Below are 23,214 nucleotides of genomic sequence, written 5' to 3'. Positions count from 1 at the left end.
CTAAGCTCGGCGAGCCCTACCCTCCAGCAGGGTGCCCTCCCTTCCCTAACCTTCCCTCCCTCTCTCTGGGTCCCCAGCCCCGGCCTCTGGCAAGGAAATCCCATTTTCTATGATGAAGGGTACACGGTTTGCCCAGAACATCATCTGGGCAGAGGGGATACCTTGCGAGCTAGGTGTTTGAAGTCTTCAGTTGTGGTGATCCTTCCCACTTTGCAGTCAGGTTTCCGGTAAGGGTTCAGGCACTGGACGATGAACTGCGACATCTGCAGGCAGGAGAAAGAGCACACGCTGCTCACAAGTACAGAGAGGGCAAGGGGTTGCGCTGCGGACATAATGAGACAGCCAATCCTTCCTGTTTCGCCACTCAGGTTGGCTGGTTTTGGATAGAAGAATGCTATGAGGCCAGTGGGGTAGAAGAGAAAAGGATCCTAGGTCAGCCCCAAGAGGGAGGGACAGAGCTGCCTTGGATAGACGAGCAAGCCGGACTTAGAGCAGAAGAAGCAGACCCAGGCAAGGGCCCCCACGGCTGAATCTCATGGCAGCCCCGGGTCTCCGCTAAAAAATCTCCCATCCTTGGCATAAGGAGAGACTACGGCCTTGGAGGCAGAGCAGAGAAAACATTCTGGTGCTACCAGCAGGCTCAGCCATGCCACGAACACAGGCATTTGTTGCAGAAGGTCACTTAGATCTGCTGTTACACGTCACCTGACCCCCACTGCAGCAACAGGAAGCACGTCAGGCCTGGTGAGCTAGCCAGTGCGAGAAGCTCGGGGCAGGACCCTTTCCCATACACAATGTCCAGTGTCCTCCTGAGCTGTCTCTACAGTGTCTATCCTACCAGAGGCTCTCAGAAGAGACCCCTGCACAGGACCTCTCAAAGCACCTGCAGTGCTAAGACCCCAGAGTACAAAGGAAGCAAAGAGGTCAGCGATCGCCACTTTGTCAGGGAGCACCATGAACAGGGTCTCCCTATCCCTGAAACTCCAGAATGCTCCCGACATTCAAAGGACAAGGCTGTTATCACCAGGTAGGCACTGAACAAACAGCTGCTGGTTGGCTGAGCCGAAATACCAGTAAGTTCACACAGGCAGAACCACAAACTAAATTTTAGCTTTGGAAAGGGCTTTTACTCAGTTTTTCTATGGTCTTCTGGCCCCCATACTCTCTCACTTCAGTCCACTTCCCCAAATAGTCAGGGAATTCCTTCTTCCTGGCTTCCAGCCCTGCACGGGTGCCCCGTAACTGCCCGACACACAGGCCCTGGATGAAGCAGCCGCAGTGGCCGGCCTCACCCCCCAACACCCTGCACATGCCCTCCGCTACGGCCTGTCGACTACTTACAATTCCCTCGAAAGGAAGATGATTTCTTTTGCTACTGCATGTTCTACTGCCTGAAGTTCCATCCCTCCCGATCCACCTGGTCCCTTCCTAAGCCCGACTCAACAGCCCTTCCTGACACCCCGAACAGTGGCCTCCAGCCCCCAGATGGCATGCTCGGCACACAGTGGCCATTCCTTATTCACAGGTCTGTATCCTCTAACAGTCAGTGAATCAAGACTGGAGTTCAGAATCTAGATGCCCTGAGACAGACAAGGCTGGTGCCCTGATAGCTGGAGACACACACTGCCAGTAGCATGAAGAGGAGCTGCTTTCTCCCAATCCCCTGAGGATGAGGCAGCCACCAAATGAAAGGCTGCAGGAACAGAACTGGACTTTGAGCCAGAGGGCTGGAGTTCAGGTCTTCTGTCTAGAACTTATCTTCTCTGAACCTTAAGAGGTCCTCCACCTGCATAAGATGACAGTTCCTGTCTTGCCTACCTCAGGAGCAGCTAGAGGGATGAAATGACAATGGATATGAAAGTGTTAACCACCCACCTACAAAGGACCGTTCCAGCGGGTCCCCCTCACGTGGCGACCATACAGTCACACCAAAAAAGCAAGGGAAGACCCAAATGCAGGGCAGCCTAACACTCAGGACAAGAAAGGAAAGGGCTCAGGCTTAAGCCTGTGGAGCTTAGGCCCACACCCACCAAACCTTACCTCTTTTCTGAATACTTCTTTGCTTTTCTTAGCCAGCTCACTGGAGGTGTCCGCTTCTGCTGTCTTGGGCTTTTTTGAGGTCTAGAAATGGAAAAGAAAACGTTAACAGTGCTGGCACAAGAGGTCAGGTCAGTGATGTCCTGATGTTCCAGAATGCTCCTTTCTTTCCCCCAGTTGGGATACCTGACTCGTAGTATTAAGATCCACTTAGAATCCTAAGCGAGCATGGCTGGGAGTCAGCGTGGCTGCTGTTACCCACAGTCTCACCTCACGTTTCAATCCTGACACCTGGCTGTGGCCTCCTTCCTCTGAACCACATTCTCTGCCCTAAGTTAAAGTTACATCCTTGATGTTCCTAGCATTTCCAGTCGTTTCAGAGTCACCCTCTCTGCAGAGGAACGTGCTGTTTGATGGACCTCTCAGGTTCCTGTTCTGAGTGTCAGGACGCACACTGTCAAGTGAGGCCTGAGCTCAGGGAGTTCCACTTCTCCCAGCTCTGACCTTCTAGGATTCCAGGATAAGGGCAGAATGCTCTGCTCTGAAGACCTTTCACACGGAACTGGACAGTCAGACCACACCACGGTCCTCATCCAGGCCTCTCCGTTCCCCCTGGGCACATGTCATCTTTCCTCCGAAGGCAGTATGGCTGCACTGTAGGGAAGAGTCTCAGCCCTCAGCAGAGGCTCCCTGCGGGCTGGTATCTCCAGCTCAGGAATGTGAAGACTAAAGACAGGTCACAGTCCGGGGGGCAGGGGTGGGCCGTGGAGATGAGGGCTGTCCAAGTAAGTGAACAGATTAATCGATGCAAAGACACAGAAAATACTCTGTCCCAAGCTCGTATGATGATAACAAACCTAAAAATACTCCTTCCCCGCTGTGCTAGAGAGGAGGCTGCCAAGCTCCTCCTCAGCAGCCACTGCTGAGAGGCCGGAGGCTGGCAGCCCTGGCATTCAGAGCACCTGCCACGCAGGGCCATCTCCCCACACCTCTGCCCACCAGCAACCATCAAGCCCCTCACTAATAACATAATTTTCCAGAGAAAAGATTTACAAGCATTCCCTTTGGAAAGCTTTCAGACGGACAGAGACACCGCAGTTGCTATTAGAGGTACTTCATGTTTCCGCTAGCCGCTGAGAGCAGAGAATTTCTCGACTCCCCTCCCATCCCCCAGTGCTGATTATTTCATTTCCATAAACAGTCTGAAGGCACTGGTGATGGAGGAGCTATTCAGCTCCCTTTGCTCTGGACTGGCTCCAGAGAAAGGTGGCACTCCCTTGGCTTTGGGCTGCTACAAATCTGTTTTCTCTGATTTGTTATAAAAACCTCACATATTTGCCATTTTTCTACTTTCTGTGGCTGTGGGAGCAGCAAGGGAAGGGCAGAGTACATACAGATTCAGAACATAGAGATTCGACCTGTTTTCAGGAAATGGGACCAAAAAGCACACTGTAACTCTGTTTCCTAATGTTTTGCTTTGGGGTTTTGTGGTTATTTTTTCCAGTAGGGGAGTGGGCCGCTGTGCTTCACGGTAAGACCTCAGGTAGCAAGGGCTCAAGAAGGGCCTGAATAAGCCAAGGAAACTTCGACACACCCTCAGCTGCTCTCAGAAATGAGGAGCAACAGGAAGGCTTCCAGAAAGCCCCTGGAGGTAGGACAGCCGTCTCAAGGCTCCTGGCCCTACAGGAGAGGCCAGGCTCTCAGTAAGGGCGCTGTGTAAAGAGGAGTGTTCGGCTTCCCTCTGAATGGGGTAGGTGTTCAGAAAGCTAGTAAGTAAGCCTAGTGCATATGTAACAGCTTTCTAATTTAATCTCTGACTTGGTGAGGGTGGTAGAGCATTAAAGACACAGTTACAGAGTGCAGCCCACTCAGTTCTGTCTAGCTCTTGTGGTCCTTTTGAGAGCTGAGCAACTGGGGCTGAGAAAAGAATATGAAGAGTGCCTAGACTTACATCATTACCCAAAGGAAGTGCTCAAGGGAATACTTGAAATTCACGTATCCCTCCTTGGTCTGTGGTCTGCAAATGGCATGAGAGATGATTTCAGAAACCGGCTAACACTTCCTCAGGCCCAATGCCGAGCAACACCTGGAGCCAGAGTCTGAGTGAAGGACAGCACCTGACGGACAGGGACATGAAAAACCTCCCCAACTCCAGGAAAGTCCCATTTAAAATGTCAGCCTCTCTATAATATGTAACTTTTAAAACCAGTGTAGATAACCTTCTCAAATGCCTACTGCCAATTAAAAATCCTTCCACACCAGAAAAGACCAAATTAGCCTGGACCAATGGTCCCAGAAACATAACGAGCTCTCCCATGAGGCAGAGAACATCTAGCTGTCATGCAAGTGGTCTTCCTGAGATTCCAGGAATCCATCAGAGAGGGGGAAAGCACTCTGATAGGCAAAAAAAACAAACAAAAAAACCCCAACAAAACAAAACAAAAAAACTCCACAATGTTTTCCCAGGGTTTCTGCAATAATCAGCTTGCCTTTTCCGCCCACTGGCTCATATGGGGCATCATCAGCCAATGGAGGATTCGGGCGGGAAACTATGAACAGCAGCCAGATGAGAGCACACAATGAAATGTGGGCGGAGGGCCTGGGAGACAGCCAGACCTTACTGCCTCTAGCAGCTCGCCCTGCTGTCAGCCTTCATCAGGGGTATATTTGGACTCCAGGGCATCTGGCTAGAATATGACCAGATATGAATATAACAGGGAAGGCCTAAGTATCTTCACACTACCCGAGGTGAGGTTTCAAGTCTTTCTAGCTCAGAAAGGGAATGACTTTAAGCGTAATGGGTGGCTCTGGTAACCACACACAGTTTGGCAAAACAAACGCAAACTCCATCCTCTGTTATATAAGCAGAAATGACCATGTTCCAGAGCTCAAGTGCCTCAGAACTCAGGAGCACAGGCTGGCTGGAAGGAGTCCTGACAAAGAGAGCAGGATATACCAACCTAATGTTTCTCTCTCTGGGGATTTTAGTAAATGTCCTTTGGAACACAAAATGTAAAACATTATTCAAGGAGGAACTTTCGTATCTTTAAGGGCAGCATGAATCCAGAAGCAGAAGTTGAGCTTATCAGAAACACTATACAATTCAACCTAAACTCTGCAACATGTGAGCCTGTGTACATCAATTAAAAGGTGAAGTAAGAAGGAGCCTTGAAAATAATAAAAGCTCAGTATATTCTGTGTTGGAGTTGCGACCACCTCTGGTAGTAGAAAGAACAAAAATACTTATTTCAGTGTTAGTTCTAAATAAGGCACCACACTTCGTTCTGTCAAGAAAAAAAGGGTGGAGACTGGATAAGAACAGAAAGATCTCTAAAGTGGCTTCTAGAAAGAGTGTTTCAAAAGCCTGAATAAATTACACACAGGCCCCATCTACTTCCCCTAAAAGTGGAGCTGATCAACCCGGAACGAAGGTCCTAAAGCCATCACTAAGAACCAGAAGGCCTCCTACTCCTTCCATCTGGCCTTGAGTATAGTACAGTCCTGGGAGTTTCTCTCTGGTCCCCCAGCTATCAGGCAGGCTGTGCTTACTGGGCAACTTAACTATCTGGTCTGCAGAGATCTGGGCTCTGGTTTTTGACAATCCTCTCTCAAATATGATTTCCTGGATCCCTCTCCATTGCTGGGAAGTGATTTCATATGGAATCCTTTTGCAAATTACCCCAATGCCAAAGATGGGACCATTAATTGAAAAGACTCTTGGCCTCTGATCCCATCCTCTTCCGACTCCCTCAACCCAACAAACACTCCACATAGTTACACTTAGGACATCTACTACACTTGTGTCTGAATGTTCATTAAAAGCCAGAAAGCAGCAGTAAAAGCTGCTCTCAATCATGCAAGCAGTCAGGAATGATTCACGTCTGAGTCCTCAAAGGGAAGGCTTGACATTACACTCACCACATGATGGATGATGGAAGAGAGCACAAGATGACAAAGAGGAGGGAACAACACTGGAGGAAAACAGAGAAGGAGGACTCTCACCGATGCTTAGTCTCAGCATCAAAAGCTTTCAAAACCAACCATCCAGCATCTCACAGCACTCCTTAAAGAATTCTCTGCCCATTACACACCTTACCCATATGGGTACCATATCCCCCTAATGTTTCAAAAAACCACCAATTTACTGATGACTCAAACCTAAACAGAACTGCCTACCAGTCATTTCTTATCCTGGATCCACACTCAACTTATTTCCAAACCTCCTCCTCATCTTTCCTTCATCCCCTAGACTGAATAATGAGATTTTACCTCCCCAAGCCATCGTTAGGCTATCCTTGCCTCTTCCATATCCTTGTTTGTGAAGCCTTGACCACGATGCATCTTAAACATCTTTGCATGAATCCCCAAAATCTCCATTCTTAACCCCCCACTTTGCCTAAGCTAATATAATAATCTCCAATCCGATCTCCCTGCTACCATTCTTACCTTTACAAGTGAGCCCATGAGCCCCCAAAATGTATTGCTCAAGGGAAACACATTTAACTGATTCCTCTGCTTTAAAAGCATTCACTGATTCCCAAGTACCTATCATACAGTAATCACATCAGTAGGACACCAAGATCTTAAGACAATTAAAATCTGACCTACATTTCCGTATTTTTGTCTTGCTCACTACCCCATATGCACCGAACTCTCATTGTACCAAATTATATTTCCTATATATACTCTGTCTTATCCTGACTTTATGCCTTTGCAAAAACTGCTTTATCTACCTAGAATGCTCTTTCCTGCCTACCTTGGCTACAGGTAAAATCATGTTTTCTCTGACATATCACTGATGCATCTTCTCAGACCATTAATCACTGTGCTCCCACAGAATTCTATACATATATTCTTTTGTCTTTATTTATTAAATTTGAATTAATAAATTAATTTAAAACATTTTATTTATTTATTTGACAGACAGAGATCACAAGTAGGCAGAGAGAGGAAGGGAAGCAGGTTCTCTGCTGAGCAGAGAGCCGTGGGGCTCGATCCCAGGACCCTGGGATCATGACCTGAGCCGAAGGCAGAGGCTTTAACCCACTGAGCCACCCAGGCGCCCCTCTCTTTACTTTTTAAATATTTTATTTATTTATTTTAGAGAGAGTGAGTGAGAGAGAGAACACAAGCAGGAGGAGCAGTAGAGGGAGAAGCAAGTGCAGGGCTCAATCCCAGGAGCCAGGATCATGACCCAGCTGAAGGCAGACACTTAATGACTGAGTCACACAGGCGCCCCCACAATCAAATTCTTAAAAACCAATTATAAGGACAAAATTAAGGTTTTTCTCCACACAGACAGAAAGGGAACAAAGATATATATTTGGGGGAACAAAGATAAGTATAGTCTTATTAGAAACAACTGTTAAGCAAGGAAAAAATGGAGTAACACCTTTTAAAGTGATGAAAGGGGGAAATAAAGTATCAACTTAGAAGTCTCTACCCAGTAAAAATATCCTTCAAAAATAAAGGTACTCTTGGGCGCCTGGGTGGCTCAGTGGGTTAAGCCGCTGCCTTCGGCTCAGGTCATGATCTCAGGGTCCTGGGATCGAGGCCCGCATCGGGCTCTCTGCTCAGCAGGGATCCTGCTTCCCTCTCTCTCTCTGCCTGCCTCTCCATCTACTTGTGATTTCTCTCTGTCAAATAAATAAATAAATAAAATCTTTTAAATAAATAAATAAATAAATAAATAAAGGTACTCTGGCAGTTTCTTACAAAACTGAACATACACTTATCATAGGATCCATACCTGTGATTCTCGGTATCTACCAAACGAATGGAAAATTTATGCCCATAAAAACTTCCACAAAGAGCGTATCATGCTTAGCGAAATAAGTCAAGCAGAGAAAGACAACTATCATATGATCTCCCTGATATGAGGAAGTGGTGATGCAACATGGAGGCTTAAGTGGGTAGAAGAAGAATAAATGAAACAAGATGGGATTGGGAGGGAGACAAACCATAAGTGACTCTTAATCTCACAAAACAAACTGAGGGTTGCCGGGGGGAGGGGGTTTGGGAGAAGGGGGTGGGATTATAGACATTGGGGAGGGTATGTGATTTGCTGAGTGCTGTGAAGTGTGTAAACCTGGTGATTCACAGACCTGTACCCCTGGGGATAAAAATATATGTTTATAAAAAATAAAAAATTTAAAAAAAAAAAAAAAAAACTTCCACAAACTTGGAAGCAACCAAGATGTCCTTCAGTAGCTAGAGGAGAAATACATAAACTGTGGTAGATCCAGACAGTGGAATATTGTTAAATGCTAAAAAGAAATGAGCTAGCAAGTCATGAAAAGACTTACTTGTATAATGAAGGAACTTTAAATGTATTAATGCTAAGTGAATGAAATGAATTTGAAAAGGCAACATACTATGAGTCCAACTCAATGACATTCTGTAAAAAGCAAAATTAGAGAGACAGTAAAAAGATCAGTGGTTGTCAGGGATAGGAATGAGGGAGGTAGAAAAGGAGGGAGGGACGCACAGAAGGTACGTAGGGCAGTGAAACTATTCTGTTTGATACTGTTAACAGTGGATACATGCCATCACACGTTACCAAACCCACAGAGTGTTCGACATCAAGAATCCTAATGCAAACTACAGACTTTGGGGGACAATGATATGTCAAGGCAGGTTCACCGTAATAAACGGACCACTCTGGCAGACTGTTGATAGTGGGGGGGAAGCCACACATGTGCAGTGACAGGGAGGTGTTATATAGAAATTCTCTGTACTTTCCACTCAATTTTGACATGAACCTAAAACTGCTCTAAAAAATAGTCTATTAAAAAATAAAAGAAAACAGGAAAGACAAGAACCTTTTCAGACAAATGAAAACTGAGAGAACTCATCACCATTAGACCTGAAATATTAGAGGAAATATTAAAGGAAACTCTTCAGTCTAAAGGAAAAGGGTTCCAGAAAAAGCTCAAATCTACATGAAAGAATAAAGAGTATGAAAAATGGCAAATATGTGGTCAAAAAAAAAAAAACCACTTTGCTCCCAAGTTTAAAAAATTTTCTTTAACCTATAATAAACTATTTAAAACAAAAAATAATAAATTCTGGGGTTCATAGCATATGAAAGAATAAAAAAATATATGGCAACAATAGAACAATGGACAGGAGGGGGCAAAATGTAAGGAGGTTCTTAGAATTATCCATAAAATGGTATTTGATATAACAGGACACTCTAATAAGATAAATATTCATATTGTAAGCTACAGAGCAGTAGTTCTCAAACTTTTATGTCTCAGGATTCCTTTCTGCTCTTCAAATATTGAGGATCCCAGAGAGCTTTTGTTCATATGGGTTCTATCTAACCAAATTTACCGTATTAGAAATTAAATTCAGGGGCGCCTTGGTGGCTCAGTCGGTTAAGTGTCTGCCATGGGCTCCAGTCATGATCCCAGGGCCCTGTGATGGAGCCCCACATCAGGCTCCCTGCTTGGCGGGAACCCTCTGCCCCTTCCCCTCAAATTGTGTGCATGCTCTCTCTCTCACATAAAATCTTAAAAAAAGGGGGGGAATTAAATTCAAACAGAAAAAAATATTCATTTCTTTTTAAACAACATTAACAAAACCATCATAAGTGAATATAATTTTTTTGTGGAAAGATAACTTTCTTTTCCAAAACTAAAGAAACTGGTAAGAGTGGCACAGTTTTTTATATTTTGGAAATCTCTTTAAATGTCAGGCTTAACAGAAGACAGCTGGATTCTCACTTCCTTCTGTATTCAATCATGTCATGTATCTTTTGGAAAATTCCACGGTATACTTGTGAATGGATGAGAGTGGCAAAGGCTTATATTTTAGCATTATTATGAAAATAGTTTTGGCCTCATGGCTCCCTTGAAAGGGTCTTAAAATCCCTAAGGATTTATATAATCACTATACTCTGATAGCCACTCCCTATAGCAGCTACTAAAAAATAAAAGAGGAATGGCTAATAAACCAATAAAAAAGCCAGTGAACTATTTTAGGCAAAAATATAAATTTAATCCAAAAGAAAGTACACACACACACACACCCACAGAAGACAGATGAAAAATTAGAAAATAGTAAGAGGATAGATCTTAAACCCAACCTTACTGACACATTTACTAAATGTCCATAGATTAAACACACCAATCAAAAGGCAGAGACTGTCAGAGTCATGGGTAATGAAAAGGTATGTTGTAAAATCATTCATAAGAGTTTGAGTTTCTCTGCTTTGGTGCTTACAAATCCCTCTATCTGACGCGTCATTCCGAACTTTAGGGCTCTGACAAAAGCCCTGAGATATAAACATTGTAGACATTGAGGAGCCACTCAGCTACTCTCCTGAGAGATGCATTCAATCAATTTTTATTTTAAGTACCTCTAGGTCATAGATAAGCTGAATAAACCTCCTTTTATTCTTGATAGGTAAAGCACCTAAAGCCAAAATCTGTACAAAACCTTCTTAAATCTTTAACCAGTGAAAATTTCATATATAGTTTATTTCTCCTCTGTGAGGAGATTTTTAAAAATCTCTGAAGAACAGCTCTCCTACCACCCAAAGTGCCTGCCCTTCACCAAGTAATGTAAATGTTCCTGAAGTCAGGCATCTCACCACATCACTGCCCACTCAAAGATTTCCCATATGGAGGGGGCAGCCTTCTGCGGCAGGTGATGGGCAGACTTCTCCCAGCTTCCACAGTCCACAGCACCTGAGTGGATTTCACAAGTATTCTCTTCTACCCTCTAGGTAGTGAACCAAAACAACGCCAAAAGAATTATGCATACTCAAAGATCTCTAAACTCTAATTTCATAAGAGCTGAAGGTTCAGCTCCTGGCTATCCAGAAATTGATCTTACTGATTCTTTATGTGAATCACTAACTGAAAATCAAGGACAGCTAACACAGGAATCGCAGGGATCACCCCATGAGCAGGCGAGCTATCTGAGTGGTGGGGGCTCAGGGCATACCACCATCATCCCTCACCCTCAACCACAGCACACAGCACTTTACACAGGACTCCTAACTACTATGAGCTGTTCTCCTTAAAAGAATTTCCACACTTGACACTTGCTGTGTTTACACACAAGACAGAAGCAGAATCAAAGACTGCAATAATCTTCGACTCCGAAGTTATACAGACCAGTATGTCTCTTTATGTTTATGCTGGCGTGAGCTGCATTTTTGTTATTTACAACTGAAAGAGCATTTGCAAATATAAAGGTGCAATATTAAAGATGCTGCAGGGGAGCCTGGGTGGCTCAGCAGGTTAAAGCCTCTGCCTTCAGCTTGGGTCATGATCTCAGGGTCCTGGGATGGAGCCCCACATCGGGCTCTAAAAATTCAGAACGGCGCTACAGATAGAGGGATTTGTAAGCACCAAAGCAGAGCAACTCAAACTCTTATGAATGGTTTTATAACATATCTCTTCATTACCCATGACTCTCTGCTTAGCGGGAGCCTGCTTCCCCCTTCTCTCTCTCTACCTACCTCACTGCCTACTTGTGATCTCTGTCTGTCAAATAAATAAATAAAATCTTATAAAAAAAAATATGCTGCAAACAACAAAATATTTTATATGCAAGAATAGGGAGAAAAATTTTAGACAAAAGCAAATGGCCATAGAAAGACAGTTTGTTTTCCTTTCTTCTGAATTACATGGCTAAAGTGTTTTGAGCTGATTACCAAATATGCCATTTACGTAAAATCTAACATTAGGTGTAAAACCTCAAATTGGTTTTTACCTTCTGCTCAGGTAGAAATGGTACACCTATTTCACGAACAGGCAAACGCACTCAAGAAACTGAAGTTATATTATAAAAGTCCTGTTTTGGTCTGACTCTGATTCCATGTGGGAGAGAAAACATCTCTAACCTATCATTATCTGTTCACAATAAGAACTGTATTTGGGGGGCACCTGGGTGGCTCGGTGGGTTGAGCCTCTGCCTTCGGCTCAGGTCATGATCCCAGGATCCTGGGATCAAGCCCCGCATCGGGCTCTCTGCTCAGCGGGGAGCCTGCTTCCTCCTCTCTGTCTGCCTGCCTCTCTGCCTACTTGTGATCTCCATCTGTCAAATAAATGAATAAAATCTTAAAAAAAAAAAAAACAAACAACTGTATTTGGCAGCCTAATTACTTTGTGCACTCTCACTATGATCTGAATTCCCAGAGAGTGAGTTATGTATGTATTTGTACTAAGGCAAAGAAGAAGAATGGATCAGTTTCTCTCCTATTTTCTCTGAAAGGAGGTATCTTTGTATCTCTATTAGAGGTCTCACTCTGGGGACACCAGTGGCTAAGTCGGTTAAGTGTCTGCCTTTGGTTCAGGTCATGATCCCAGGGTCCTGGGTTTGAGTCTCGCACTCCCTGCTCTGTGGAGAGTCTGCTTCTTCCTTTGCCTGCCGTGGCCCCAGTTGTAATCTTTAAAAAAAAAAAAAGAAGTCTCATTTGTAACCCCTCTCAGGCAATTAAGAGGTAGGAGGAATGTTTTCTCTTTCTAATTTCTCACTCCTCATCTTTACACATACATCATCCCCTTATCCTGACACACAGGGGGCACGGCGATACAGCAGTTATTTTTGAGTTAAATGCTGGACTTATATTTGCTTTTACAGACTCCTGAATGGGCTTCTTGTTGTCTGTTGCTTAACATTCCTGAAATAATTTAATGATATAATTGAAACAAATGTCAGGAGACTAGCCTTTAAGAAATGCTAGAGAAAGGCTACACTATGTGAATTGGAAAAAACTCTAGTACTCTTACAAGTATACATTTCAGTCCTTCAGTCAAACACCTCTCTGCTATAAATGCAAGTGTGCTGATTTCTTAACTTTCCTGGTCTGTCCTTCTATAACAAATGAGGCACACTTTGAGGGATAAAATACATGCTCACATATTAAACAAAGTAACAAAAATAATAAACCAAATATAATAAACCAAAATATAATAATAAAAATAATAATAAACAAAGTAACAGTATATAGTTAAAATAGATTATTCTTTCAGAAGCCTATTACCCGGCTTCAAAAAAAGTATTAAAAATACATAGAGTTCTTTGCAGTCTCTTACATTAGACCACTAATTTAAATTTAAGCTAATGAGTGGTGGGGTACCATTATTTAAAAACAAAATCTTCCCTCTCATCTCTGATATTTTATTTATTTGTTTATTTATTTACAGTGGGGAGAAGGAGAGAGAGAATCTTAAGCAGGCTCCCTCCCCAGTGCTTATGCAGGGCTTGATCTCACAACCCTGAGATCATGACCTAGATGAAATCAAGAGCCAGACACTCAACCAACTGAGCCACCCAGGCACCCCTTATTGCTGATATTTTAGAAAATCACGAAGGAAAGCTCTTCCATTATTAGATAGGAGAAATTCCACCATTTTGGTCATTCCCAAGTGCAATTTCATCTTGGGGGTCATCTCATTATCTCACTGCACAATTAAAACAAAAATTACAATTTTTAGTTGGTGGCTTAAACCCCATAGAAAGCTATTTTCTTCCTTCTGAAGTCCTTAATCATAGTCAAGTTACATCCACCATACTCTGACCAATTTCCTGGCTGAGGTCTGGCCCTTCAAATTTCACACAGGCTTCACAACATAAGCATGCAGTAAGAGCTTCATATTTATAATTCATGAAAGGGATACATGCATCCCTACATGGTCCACCTGTGGACTATTCTCTCCCAACTTTCAAATCTGGTCAACCAAACGAACATGTGTTACTCTGCCATCTATTAAGAACAGTATTAATTCTAATCCTAACTTTGAGCTGATGCTCCAGTATGTTTATAGATTAGAACTGTTTTCCACTAAAACCTAATTATACAGCCACATATTTTTCCACAGTTGTCGCTGTGAATATCACACGAATTTAGAGTACTTTTCGGGAATTCAGTGTATGTATCTAGTGAAACTAATCTAGGGCAGGAGTTAAGAACCCACAGCCTTGACTGGAACAGGTTACTTACTTTCTCTGTATGTTACCAGATACAACCTGATAAATACAGTCACTTTGAGTAATACGTATATAGTGAGCTTTTGCATTATGTATCTCCTACAATCAAATAGTATTCTACAGACCAAAAGACTGAATCATGATTAATAGTCAAGGTGCAAAAGGTAATGTCTCTTGATATGTTTCATAAACTTGGTCTCAAAGCTCAGCTGTATTTCTGCACCAGTGATCTCTTCTCAAACCTTCTGTTTATTTTTCAAAAGATATAACTAACAGAGCTACAGAAGTCTGGAAAGAGGGAGCTACTGTGGTTTCTTGTTAGTAAGCTTCTGGATACTTTCAATGGCAGCTGCCCAACAATCCTGTGCATATTCCTAAATGAGTCAAGAAAATGCGACAATACCATAGCTACAGTGATGAGGTTAAGTAACTCAAATGATTCTTTTGAAATTTAGTAAGCTCCACATGGATTTAACTTAAGTGCATACTTTTTTTGGGCAAATGCAAATATATGAAGAAAGAAAAACATTTCTCCCAAACTGAATAAAATGTGAAAGAAGGTATGTTGTTTCCATTTTACTCTCTCACTCCAGCTCCTTCCTTTCTGTCCAAAAAAAAAAAAAAGGTACTTTCACATCTTAGGACACAGAAATATGGTCTTTGATTTCGGACACCTCACCCTAGGAGACAGTGAGTCCTGTTACAAATGGGAAAAAAAATGGTTGTAAGTCAGTCACTGAGTATTTAATTTACTTAATCTCTAATTGTATTTACTGTATTGTCAGAGAGAGAGATGAGGAATAAGCTTTTTGCCTTCTTTGTTCTAAAAATAGTATCTCCGTAGTAAAATATTCTGTTCCAACTCTTAAAAAAAAAAAAAAAAAGTGGGGGTGGGGGGCATGTAGCATATTCCTTTGGTGAGGTTTTATGTAAACAGTTAACCTTTTTCGAGACCCATCAATCCAAAAATGGCAGGACACTGAACCACACCATCTATGTAAGATTTTAGTTAATGAGCTAAAACACATTTAGAAAGAAACACAGAGCATCAAAAAGAATGCAGCATATCTACAAGAGCTAAGATAGATAGATAGGTATTTTTAAGATTTTATTTTTAAGTAATCTCCATACCCAATATGGGGCTCAAATTCACAATCCCAAGATCAAGCGTCACATCCTCCACTGACTGAGCCAGTCAAGTGCCCAAAGAGCTAAAGGAGGTTAAAGGAGGTTATGATGGAGTACAAATACCATGATTGTATCTATGTGTTTAAAATAGAAGGAAGGAAGGAAGGGGAGAGATACCTGTGTGTGCTTTCCAGAAAGGTCTAGAAGAATATATGCCAAGGAAAGGTTTCATAACCTGGCACTACTGACATTGTGGGCCAGTTCTTTGTTGCGGAAAACTGTCCTAAGCACTGTAAGATATTTTATGACTTCCCTGGCCTCTACCCACTACAAGCCAGTAGCATCCCCACAGCTGTAACAAACAAAAATGTCTCTAAATATTATTATCAAATGTCCTCTGGTGAGCAAAACTGCTCTCAGTTGAGAATTCCTGCACTACTTAACAGTATCTATCTCCACAGAGGGAAGTAAGACAAGAGAGCAACTGAAAAGAAATGAGGGCTTTTATTTTTTGCTCTACATACCATACTTCTGTACAGTCTGGATGTCTTAGTCCTCTCCAGCATTTATTACATGTGTTAATTCTCCAGAACAATGAGGAAAATAGAATCACAAGACCACATGGCTACTGGCCCTGCAAAACGACAGGATACAGACTCCCAATGATCAGAAAACACGTGTAAGCCACACTCACCTTCATGGGGTTTTCATCATATGTTGGGGTTCCCAGGTCCATCTCAGCTTCATGCTCAAGGCTGGCATCATCTCCTGGGCTTTCCCAAGTAGGAGGATCCCACTGAGTCTGCCTAGAAGAAGGTAAGAGCAGCCATGCTGTTATGGCCAGAAAGCAGAGAACTCTGGCACAGGTATCTCTGCTCATATACACATAAAACACAACATATATAATGAGGCAGAATAAGTCAGCTTCGTAAGATAGAGACATTCTTTTGTTACCTCTCCAGCAGCATGATTCTATCCCAGAGACATACAGTGTTTAGCCCACTGTATTTCTCTAGCCAACGAGGTGGCAGTGTTTACTGGGTGTCAAAGACAGCAGTAATACCAAACATCCTATTTCTCACCTGGCTCTAATGTTCTGGAAAGAGGATTCGGCAAAACCTAAAAAGTACATGGAGTCAGTGCTTGCCTCTGCCTCCCCTCTGCAGGTGAGATCAATAGTGACTGTACCTAGCATGTGCTTGGAGCAAAAAAAAAAAAAAAAAAAAAAAAAAAAAAAGACTTGAGGTTAAAACCTTGTGCCCTGGGGTGCCTGGGTGGCTCAGTCGTTAAGCATCTGCCTTAGGCTTAAGGCATGATCCCAAGGTCCTGGGACTGAGCCCCACGCTGGGCTCCCTGTTTGGTGGGAAGCCTCCTTTCCCTCCCCCACTCCCCTGCTTATATTCCCTCTCTCGCTCTGTCAATTAAATAAATAAAATCTTGAAAAAAAAATCAAAACTTGTGCCCTTGGCTCAAAATATTCTCAAATGACTGCAAGAAGGGCTCTACCCCGTTAGCTCACTGCACGTTTATTAGTTGCTTTGAAAATAAGCAAGCATAGATTTTTTTTTTTTTTTTAAGCTAGATTTGTGAGTTAACAACTGGAAGACAATTCATGTTCAGGAGTCTGAAGTCAGCTGCCACAGGGATGCTATAGGGAAAATCACTTAAAACGTCCAAAGCCTCAGAGAACTAGCAGCCTATCTGACAGGCCAGTCATGCCATTGCAGTCTTCCTGTGCTCTCCAACCACTCTATCTTTAGTCAGCAACATCACACGCGCTTGATAAAGCATAAAGGAAACTATCTGTATGAAATTTTTAAACTCATAAGGCATTATAAACAAAGACATCTGCAATACTCTTGATAAAAAGACCTAACAATAATGACAGAGAACAGGGAGATGCTCCCAAACAAGTAATTCGCAAGATACAAGTGGCCAATAATTTACTTTAGATAGTCCATTTCAACAATAAAAGAATCAGAAATGAATATAAGCTCCCTCGCCTATTAGATTTACAAGAGTAGAAGAAATTACATTAAGACAAAGACAATACTGTATACTTTTTGTGGGAGTCTACAGTGGTACAATTCTTTTTAATGGTAAGCTGACAATAATTATCAATTTAAAATGTTGATTTCTTTTAACCAACAGCACAGTAAGATTAGTGTCTTTAAGGATATCCAGGGTTGGAGTTATATATAAAACAGTGAAAATCCAGCAATGATGGTGGGTTAAGTAAAATTTCGTACAGCCATACAAGAGAGTAGGAGTTGGCAAACTTTTTTTCTATAAATGATCAGAGAGTAAATCATCTCTGACTTTGCAGGCCATATGGTCTCTGTCACAACTACTCTACTCTGCCATTATAGTGTGAAAGCAGCCATAAATAACTCCTAAATAAATGGGGGTGGGTGTATTCCCCCCAAAAACTTCATTTGCAAATTCAAGTGGCCTGTGGGCATAGTTTGCTGACCCCTGAAACAAAGTATAAGCATGCACCGAAAATGTAGTTCTATCTATCTGTAACCGACAAAGTCCTCTACAGATTGGTAAGAAGATTATAAAACATGTACCCCAACAACTCACATAAAATTATATACCAGTGAGTAAACACACACACACACACACACACACAGAAAGAGAGAGAGAGAGAGAGAGAGAGCACAGACATTCACATAAAACTATCTGTCTAAAAGATGTATTTTTTTAAACTTCTAGGTAAAAGATAAATTGGGCTTTTTGCATATAGCAGGGATCATCAAACTATGGCTCATAAACCAAATCTGGCCTCCTGCCTATTTTGTAAATCAAGTCTTATTGGACACAGAAGTGACCATTCATTTATATATGGCTTATGGGCCGTCTGCACAACAATGAGAGTTGAGTAGTTGTGACAGAGACTGGCTGGCTGGCAAAGCCTAAAATATTCATTATATCTGGGCTCTTAGAGAAAAGGTTTGCTTATGACCCCTCATACCTACACAATATTAGATGAAGTCATTATCTTTTTTTAAGTTCTTTTTTTTTTTTTTTTTGTTGACAGAGAGAAACACAATGAAAGAGGGAACACAAGTAGGAGGAGTGGGAGAGGGAGAAGCAGGCTTCCCACTGAGCAGGGAGCACGATGTGGGGCTCAATCCCAGGACCCTGGGATCATGACCTGAGCCCAGAGCAGACGCTTAATGCCTGAGCCACCCAGGTGCCCCATCATTATCTTTTTAAACTCCAGTTTTCTCTAAGAGTCTTGCAGATTAAAAATATACCAAAATATATCTCTAAAAAGTACCAAAGTCTATGGTCTGACATAACATTTAAGACGTGATTCTAGAAATCTGGCCGCCCTCAAGCACAATGAACAACAGACAATGACATCAAGCCCACACCCATCAATCTCCTCTTCTGACGGCAGCTTCTTCCACCAACTGAAAGCTGACCTGGGATGCCCACACAGCCCTTCTTACCTTGTGATCACATGGTAGTAATAAATCTTCCCTTCTGGATCTCGGGCTGTCTTCCAGTTGGGAGGTAAGACGATGGTTTTGGGTTTGGGAGGAGAGGGGGGTGGCAGATCCAGAAGGTTATTTGTCACCACCATTTCAGGCTAAAAAGAAACACACACAAATTCTTGATCAGTGACATCTCTTCTAATCTAGCCGAAAAGGACAACGTAGCCTACTTAATATGTAAAAACATATATCCTCCACCTCTTTTTGAGAAAGAATAAAACAAAAGTCCAATCTGGGAAATGATCAGAGATGGCTCTATGAATAGCTTTAAGGATCTATCAGAAAACTGACAGTTGGCTCCAAGTTCACCATCCAACAGATCACCTTTAAAAATATTCAGCAGCTCATTATCTAGCGCAGTATCTTTCAACCTTGACAAAACCAATGCTAAATGACATATACCAACTTCAGGATACTAATTATATAGAGCTCACTCTCTCTTTTTTTTAAGACAAAAACCTGAAAAGCAAGTATGACAGAATGTTAACATTTATCCATTATCTATTTTTCTGTATGTTCAAAACTTCATATTTATATCAAAAAATTTAATGTCACATTTGAAAAACATAACAACTTCAGAATCACTGCTAGGGACTGAACTGTTTCCCCCAAATTCATACGTTGGAGACCTAACTCCCAATGTGACTATTTGGAGAAAGTGCCTTTAAAGAGGGAATTAAAGTTAAATGAGGTCATAAGGGTAGTGCCATAATCCAACAGGACTGGTACACACATAAGAGGAAGGGACATCAGGGAATGTGGGCCAAGAAAAGGCCATGTGAAGATACAATGAGAAGACAACCATTTATAAGCCAAGGAGAGACCTCAGGAGACACGAAGCCTGTTGACAACTGATCTTACAGACTTCCAGCCTCTAGAACAGTAAGAAAATCAATTTCTGTTGTTTAAGTCACTCAGTTTGTGGCATTTTGTTACAGTAGCTCTGGAAGACTCGTAATAAACTGCTATAAGTATATATGCCCTAAACTGTCCATTTTATGTAAACCAGTTAACATAGAATCATTTTTCCAGCTTTACCTTTGCTTGAGCAATCAAAGAGGAACCCAAGATCCCAGGCTCAGGTAAAATGCAACCACTTTTTTCTTTTTTAAAAGATCACTTTTAAGCAAACACAAGTCTTGAAGCATCACTGCTTTGTGTATACCACTAATCCCTACTTCACGTAGCTGCTGTTTTTCGTGTCCTACTTCAGTTCTGCTTCATTCCTGTAGTTCTCTAGCCTATAAAGTGACCTATTTTCCCTAAGCTTCTGTGTCACTTAAGAATACTTCAAATCCAGGGGCACCTGGGTGGCTCAGTTATTAAGTGTCTGCCTTTGGCTCAGGTCATGATCCCAGGGTCCTGGGATTGAGCCCTGTGTCAGGGAAGCCTGTGTCAGTACTTACTGTGTCAGTAAGGAGCCTACTTCGCCCTCTCCCACTCCCCCTGCTTGTGTTCCCTCTCTCGCTATCTCTCTGTCAAATAAATAAATAAAATCTTTGCGGGAGGGAAAAAAGAATACTTCAAATTCAAAAATAAAAAACAAAACAAAAAAAAAACACTTCAAATCATTCAGAACTTAACCAAATTACTAATCCTTCCCACACTTGGGAATGGTTCTTTCCCTCCTCAAACTAGCTGTACTTTTTTTGTGATACTAATTGTACTTTTTTGTGATACTAACCTCTACTTTTAGGATTATTCATTGTGATCTTCAACTCTCTAAGTGGAATGTGAGCTTCTGAGAACAGGAATGGAAGCTTAGGTTTGTATTCAGAGTTCCTAGAAGGGCCCAACTCACAGCAAGCCCTCAAATATTCCAACATCTACTGGAAGTGCAAACGGTCTCAGCCCCTAACTGTCTCAAACGCGGTCTTTACACTCCATCTCCACTCACTGTCCTACCCGCCAAAAGCCACCATCATGGGATCGCTGCAGGAGCCTTCTCTGAACTGTCAGAATTCCAAAGTGCTAATGGGTAAGTTACTCTGTTCGGCTGCTCAACTGCTTCCAATGCCAGCCTCCTAGTTTCCACTTCAAGATTTCCCTGTATGTGGAAGAATGCCATACTGTACAACGTGTACAGTGAAGTATATCACTTGGTTCTATACCCCAGGCCACAGTGTCTAGTGTAGTATCATATTCTAGGGCTCCATAAAATAAAAATAGCGACTTGAGAAAACTGTTACATTAGAATTCCTACCAAAGTATAAAAATACAAGTCAGTTAAAATTACAAATAAAATGGATAGCAGGAGCAAAATATGTATCTATCAACATCGCTGTAAATTTCACAGAATTTTTAAAAAAATGGTTGAGTAATGCTTCCTCTGGGACATAAGCACTTACGCGAAACTGGGGACTACAAAAGTTAAAAACAAAAAACAGAGTGGAAAACCAAACCAAACAAAAAAGTAAACCTTCTAAAGATGAGATATGCAGCCAATGAGCATTTTATCAACTGAAATATTTCTCTTACTGGCTGTAAGGGCTGAGGTTGCCCTGGTGCAACTATTGTCGTCACGGCCGCGGCTGGCTGGACCACCACCCCTTGTGGGTGAGCTGTGAAAATCTGCTGTCCCTGGATATACTGAAGACTTGGCTGGGCGTAATTCTAAAAGATAAAATGAAGAAATCAAAAATTTAGACTTTTCTAGCTCTAATACAGCAGTAATTAACTTTGAAGCTGGCATCACCTTATTGGAATCCATTAGTTTTTTAAAACTTTTAGTAAAGAATATTTGGATACAAATGTGTAAAAGTCTTCTGTTACAAACACATAAGATCTTTTTTTAAACAATTCCCTAGTAATTTACTTACCTTGATTTTATCATTAAAAAAAGAAAGAAAGAAAGAAAGAAAGAAAGAGAGGGAGGGAGGGAGGGAGGAAGGAAGAAACAAACAAACAAACAAACTCACCAAAAAAACCCCCAAATGCTTGGGCAGGCTGTGGGTGATGCTCCTAAGAGCTGTCCCAAGCCGCAGTACCAATGGTGTGTGGCACTTATGATATCCAAGAGATTGCTCCCCAGGACTCTTTGCAGAGAACCTTTATACCACCAACTCCTAAAAACTACCAGGTATTCTGGGCACTTGGGTGTCTCAGTGGGTTAAGCCTCTGCCTTTGGCTCAGGTCATGATCTCAGAGTCCTGGGATTGAGCCCCGCAACTGCTCTCCACTCAGCAGGAAGCCTACTTCCCCCTATCTCTCTCTGCCTGCCTCTCTGCCTACTTGTGATCTCTGTCAAATAAGTAAATACAATCTTTAAAAACAACAACAACAAAAACCTACCAGGTGTTCTGACCAGAAAATGTCAGAGAGTGAGGTAGCAGAGGAAGTAAGATGGTGATCAAATTTTAAACTTGTTTTTTTAGCTTTCTGTAGTCTTCAATAATACAACTCCTTCCAAGGAAGACAGCAGAATTCATTTGATCCAAAATTCTTACCACATACAGGTACATACCGTGCTTTATGAAGCTTAGAAAGAACCCTTTCACATACATGGTCTCATTAAGTCCTGATCACCATCAGAGGTGGGTGTGTCCCACATGGAAGCAACCTAAGAAAGTGTCACAGCTGTAACTTACACCTAGTCTGGAATTAGCTCTCATCAACAGAAAAACTGCTTAAAGAAGAGGTGACGAACATATCCCGAAAAACAGCTCTGGTGTCTTAAGAGGTGATGAATACCAAGGAAATGAATAGGTATCCTGTACTTAAGGACAGATTTTGATCCTACAGACTGAGATTATACCACATAAAATGATTTCAGAGGCATATATTACCAAACACCCAAAATATAAAATATAACCATTCCAAGTGATACCAGTAAAGAACCGAGGAGTCTGAAGAGGCCAGTGGAACTAAAAGATTTCTGGATGAGTAAGTACTGAGAGGGCACCAAGAAAAAGAGAAGAGGAGTACGACACAGTTGACCCTTGAACAACACAGATTTAAACTGCCACTTATAAGATGGATTTTCCACAGTATAGTATTGTAAATGCATTTTCCTTATGATTTTTTCATTTTTTTTTCTCTAGCTTACTTTAAGAATACAGAACATAATGCATATAACATACAAAATATGTGTTAACTGATCATTTGCCATTAAGGCTTTCAGTCAACAGTAGTTAAGTTTTGGGGGAGTTAAACATCATATGCAGATTTTTGTTTGGGGGGAGTTGGTGCCCCTAACCCCTGAATTGTTCAAAGGTCAACAGTACTTGATTCAATATTCTGGAATAGCTTAATCTACAGAGAGAAACCAGACTCAATGTTAATTGTCAAGGCAGAATTATTATCCAAATAATATCACAAAATAGAAATGCTTTCATCTCTAAGTATTTGGATACAAGATGGGAAACCTGCACAACATCAAAGATTTTGTAGAAACAAGTATTATCTCCCAACCTAATTCTGGTCACGAAATCTGGTTAAACCAAAAGGACTTTTTAACGCTGCTGCATACCCAGACAATACTGAATCAAGAGTTTAGTACAAAACTATGATCAGCAAAAAAGAAGATCAAATACTATTCAAGAAATTTAAAAGTATACTCTTAAACAAAACATATCTAGCTGGGTTCTAGTCTATGATC

The 23,214-nt window shown here is 41.9% G+C and overlaps 1 protein-coding gene across 3 annotated transcripts in view; it reads right to left on the bottom strand.

Annotated features, from left to right (window-relative positions):
* The window catches only part of SETD2 (SET domain containing 2, histone lysine methyltransferase), a 125,840-nt gene that overhangs the window by 980 nt on the left and 101,646 nt on the right, over positions 1–23,214 (bottom strand). For 2 of the 3 annotated variants that reach the window (XM_045080605.1, XM_045080614.1), the window contains exons 16-20: positions 21,096–21,230; positions 18,573–18,712; positions 15,806–15,917; positions 2,041–2,121; positions 162–263 (exon numbers count right to left, since the gene is read on the bottom strand). In XM_045080605.1, coding sequence (XP_044936540.1) covers positions 162–263; positions 2,041–2,121; positions 15,806–15,917; positions 18,573–18,712; positions 21,096–21,230 — 570 coding nt within the window. Of the gene's footprint in view, positions 1–161; positions 264–2,040; positions 2,122–15,805; positions 15,918–18,572; positions 18,713–21,095; positions 21,231–23,214 lie in introns of those variants that run through there. The other variant, XM_045080615.1, reaches the window with a different exon arrangement.

This window comes from Mustela putorius, unplaced genomic scaffold (genome assembly GCF_011764305.1).
Source record: "Mustela putorius furo isolate JIRA1106 unplaced genomic scaffold, ASM1176430v1.1 tig00000095_pilon_pilon_pilon, whole genome shotgun sequence".
Taxonomy (NCBI): domain Eukaryota; kingdom Metazoa; phylum Chordata; class Mammalia; order Carnivora; family Mustelidae; genus Mustela; species Mustela putorius.
This window is presented reverse-complemented; position numbering and strand designations above follow the sequence as displayed.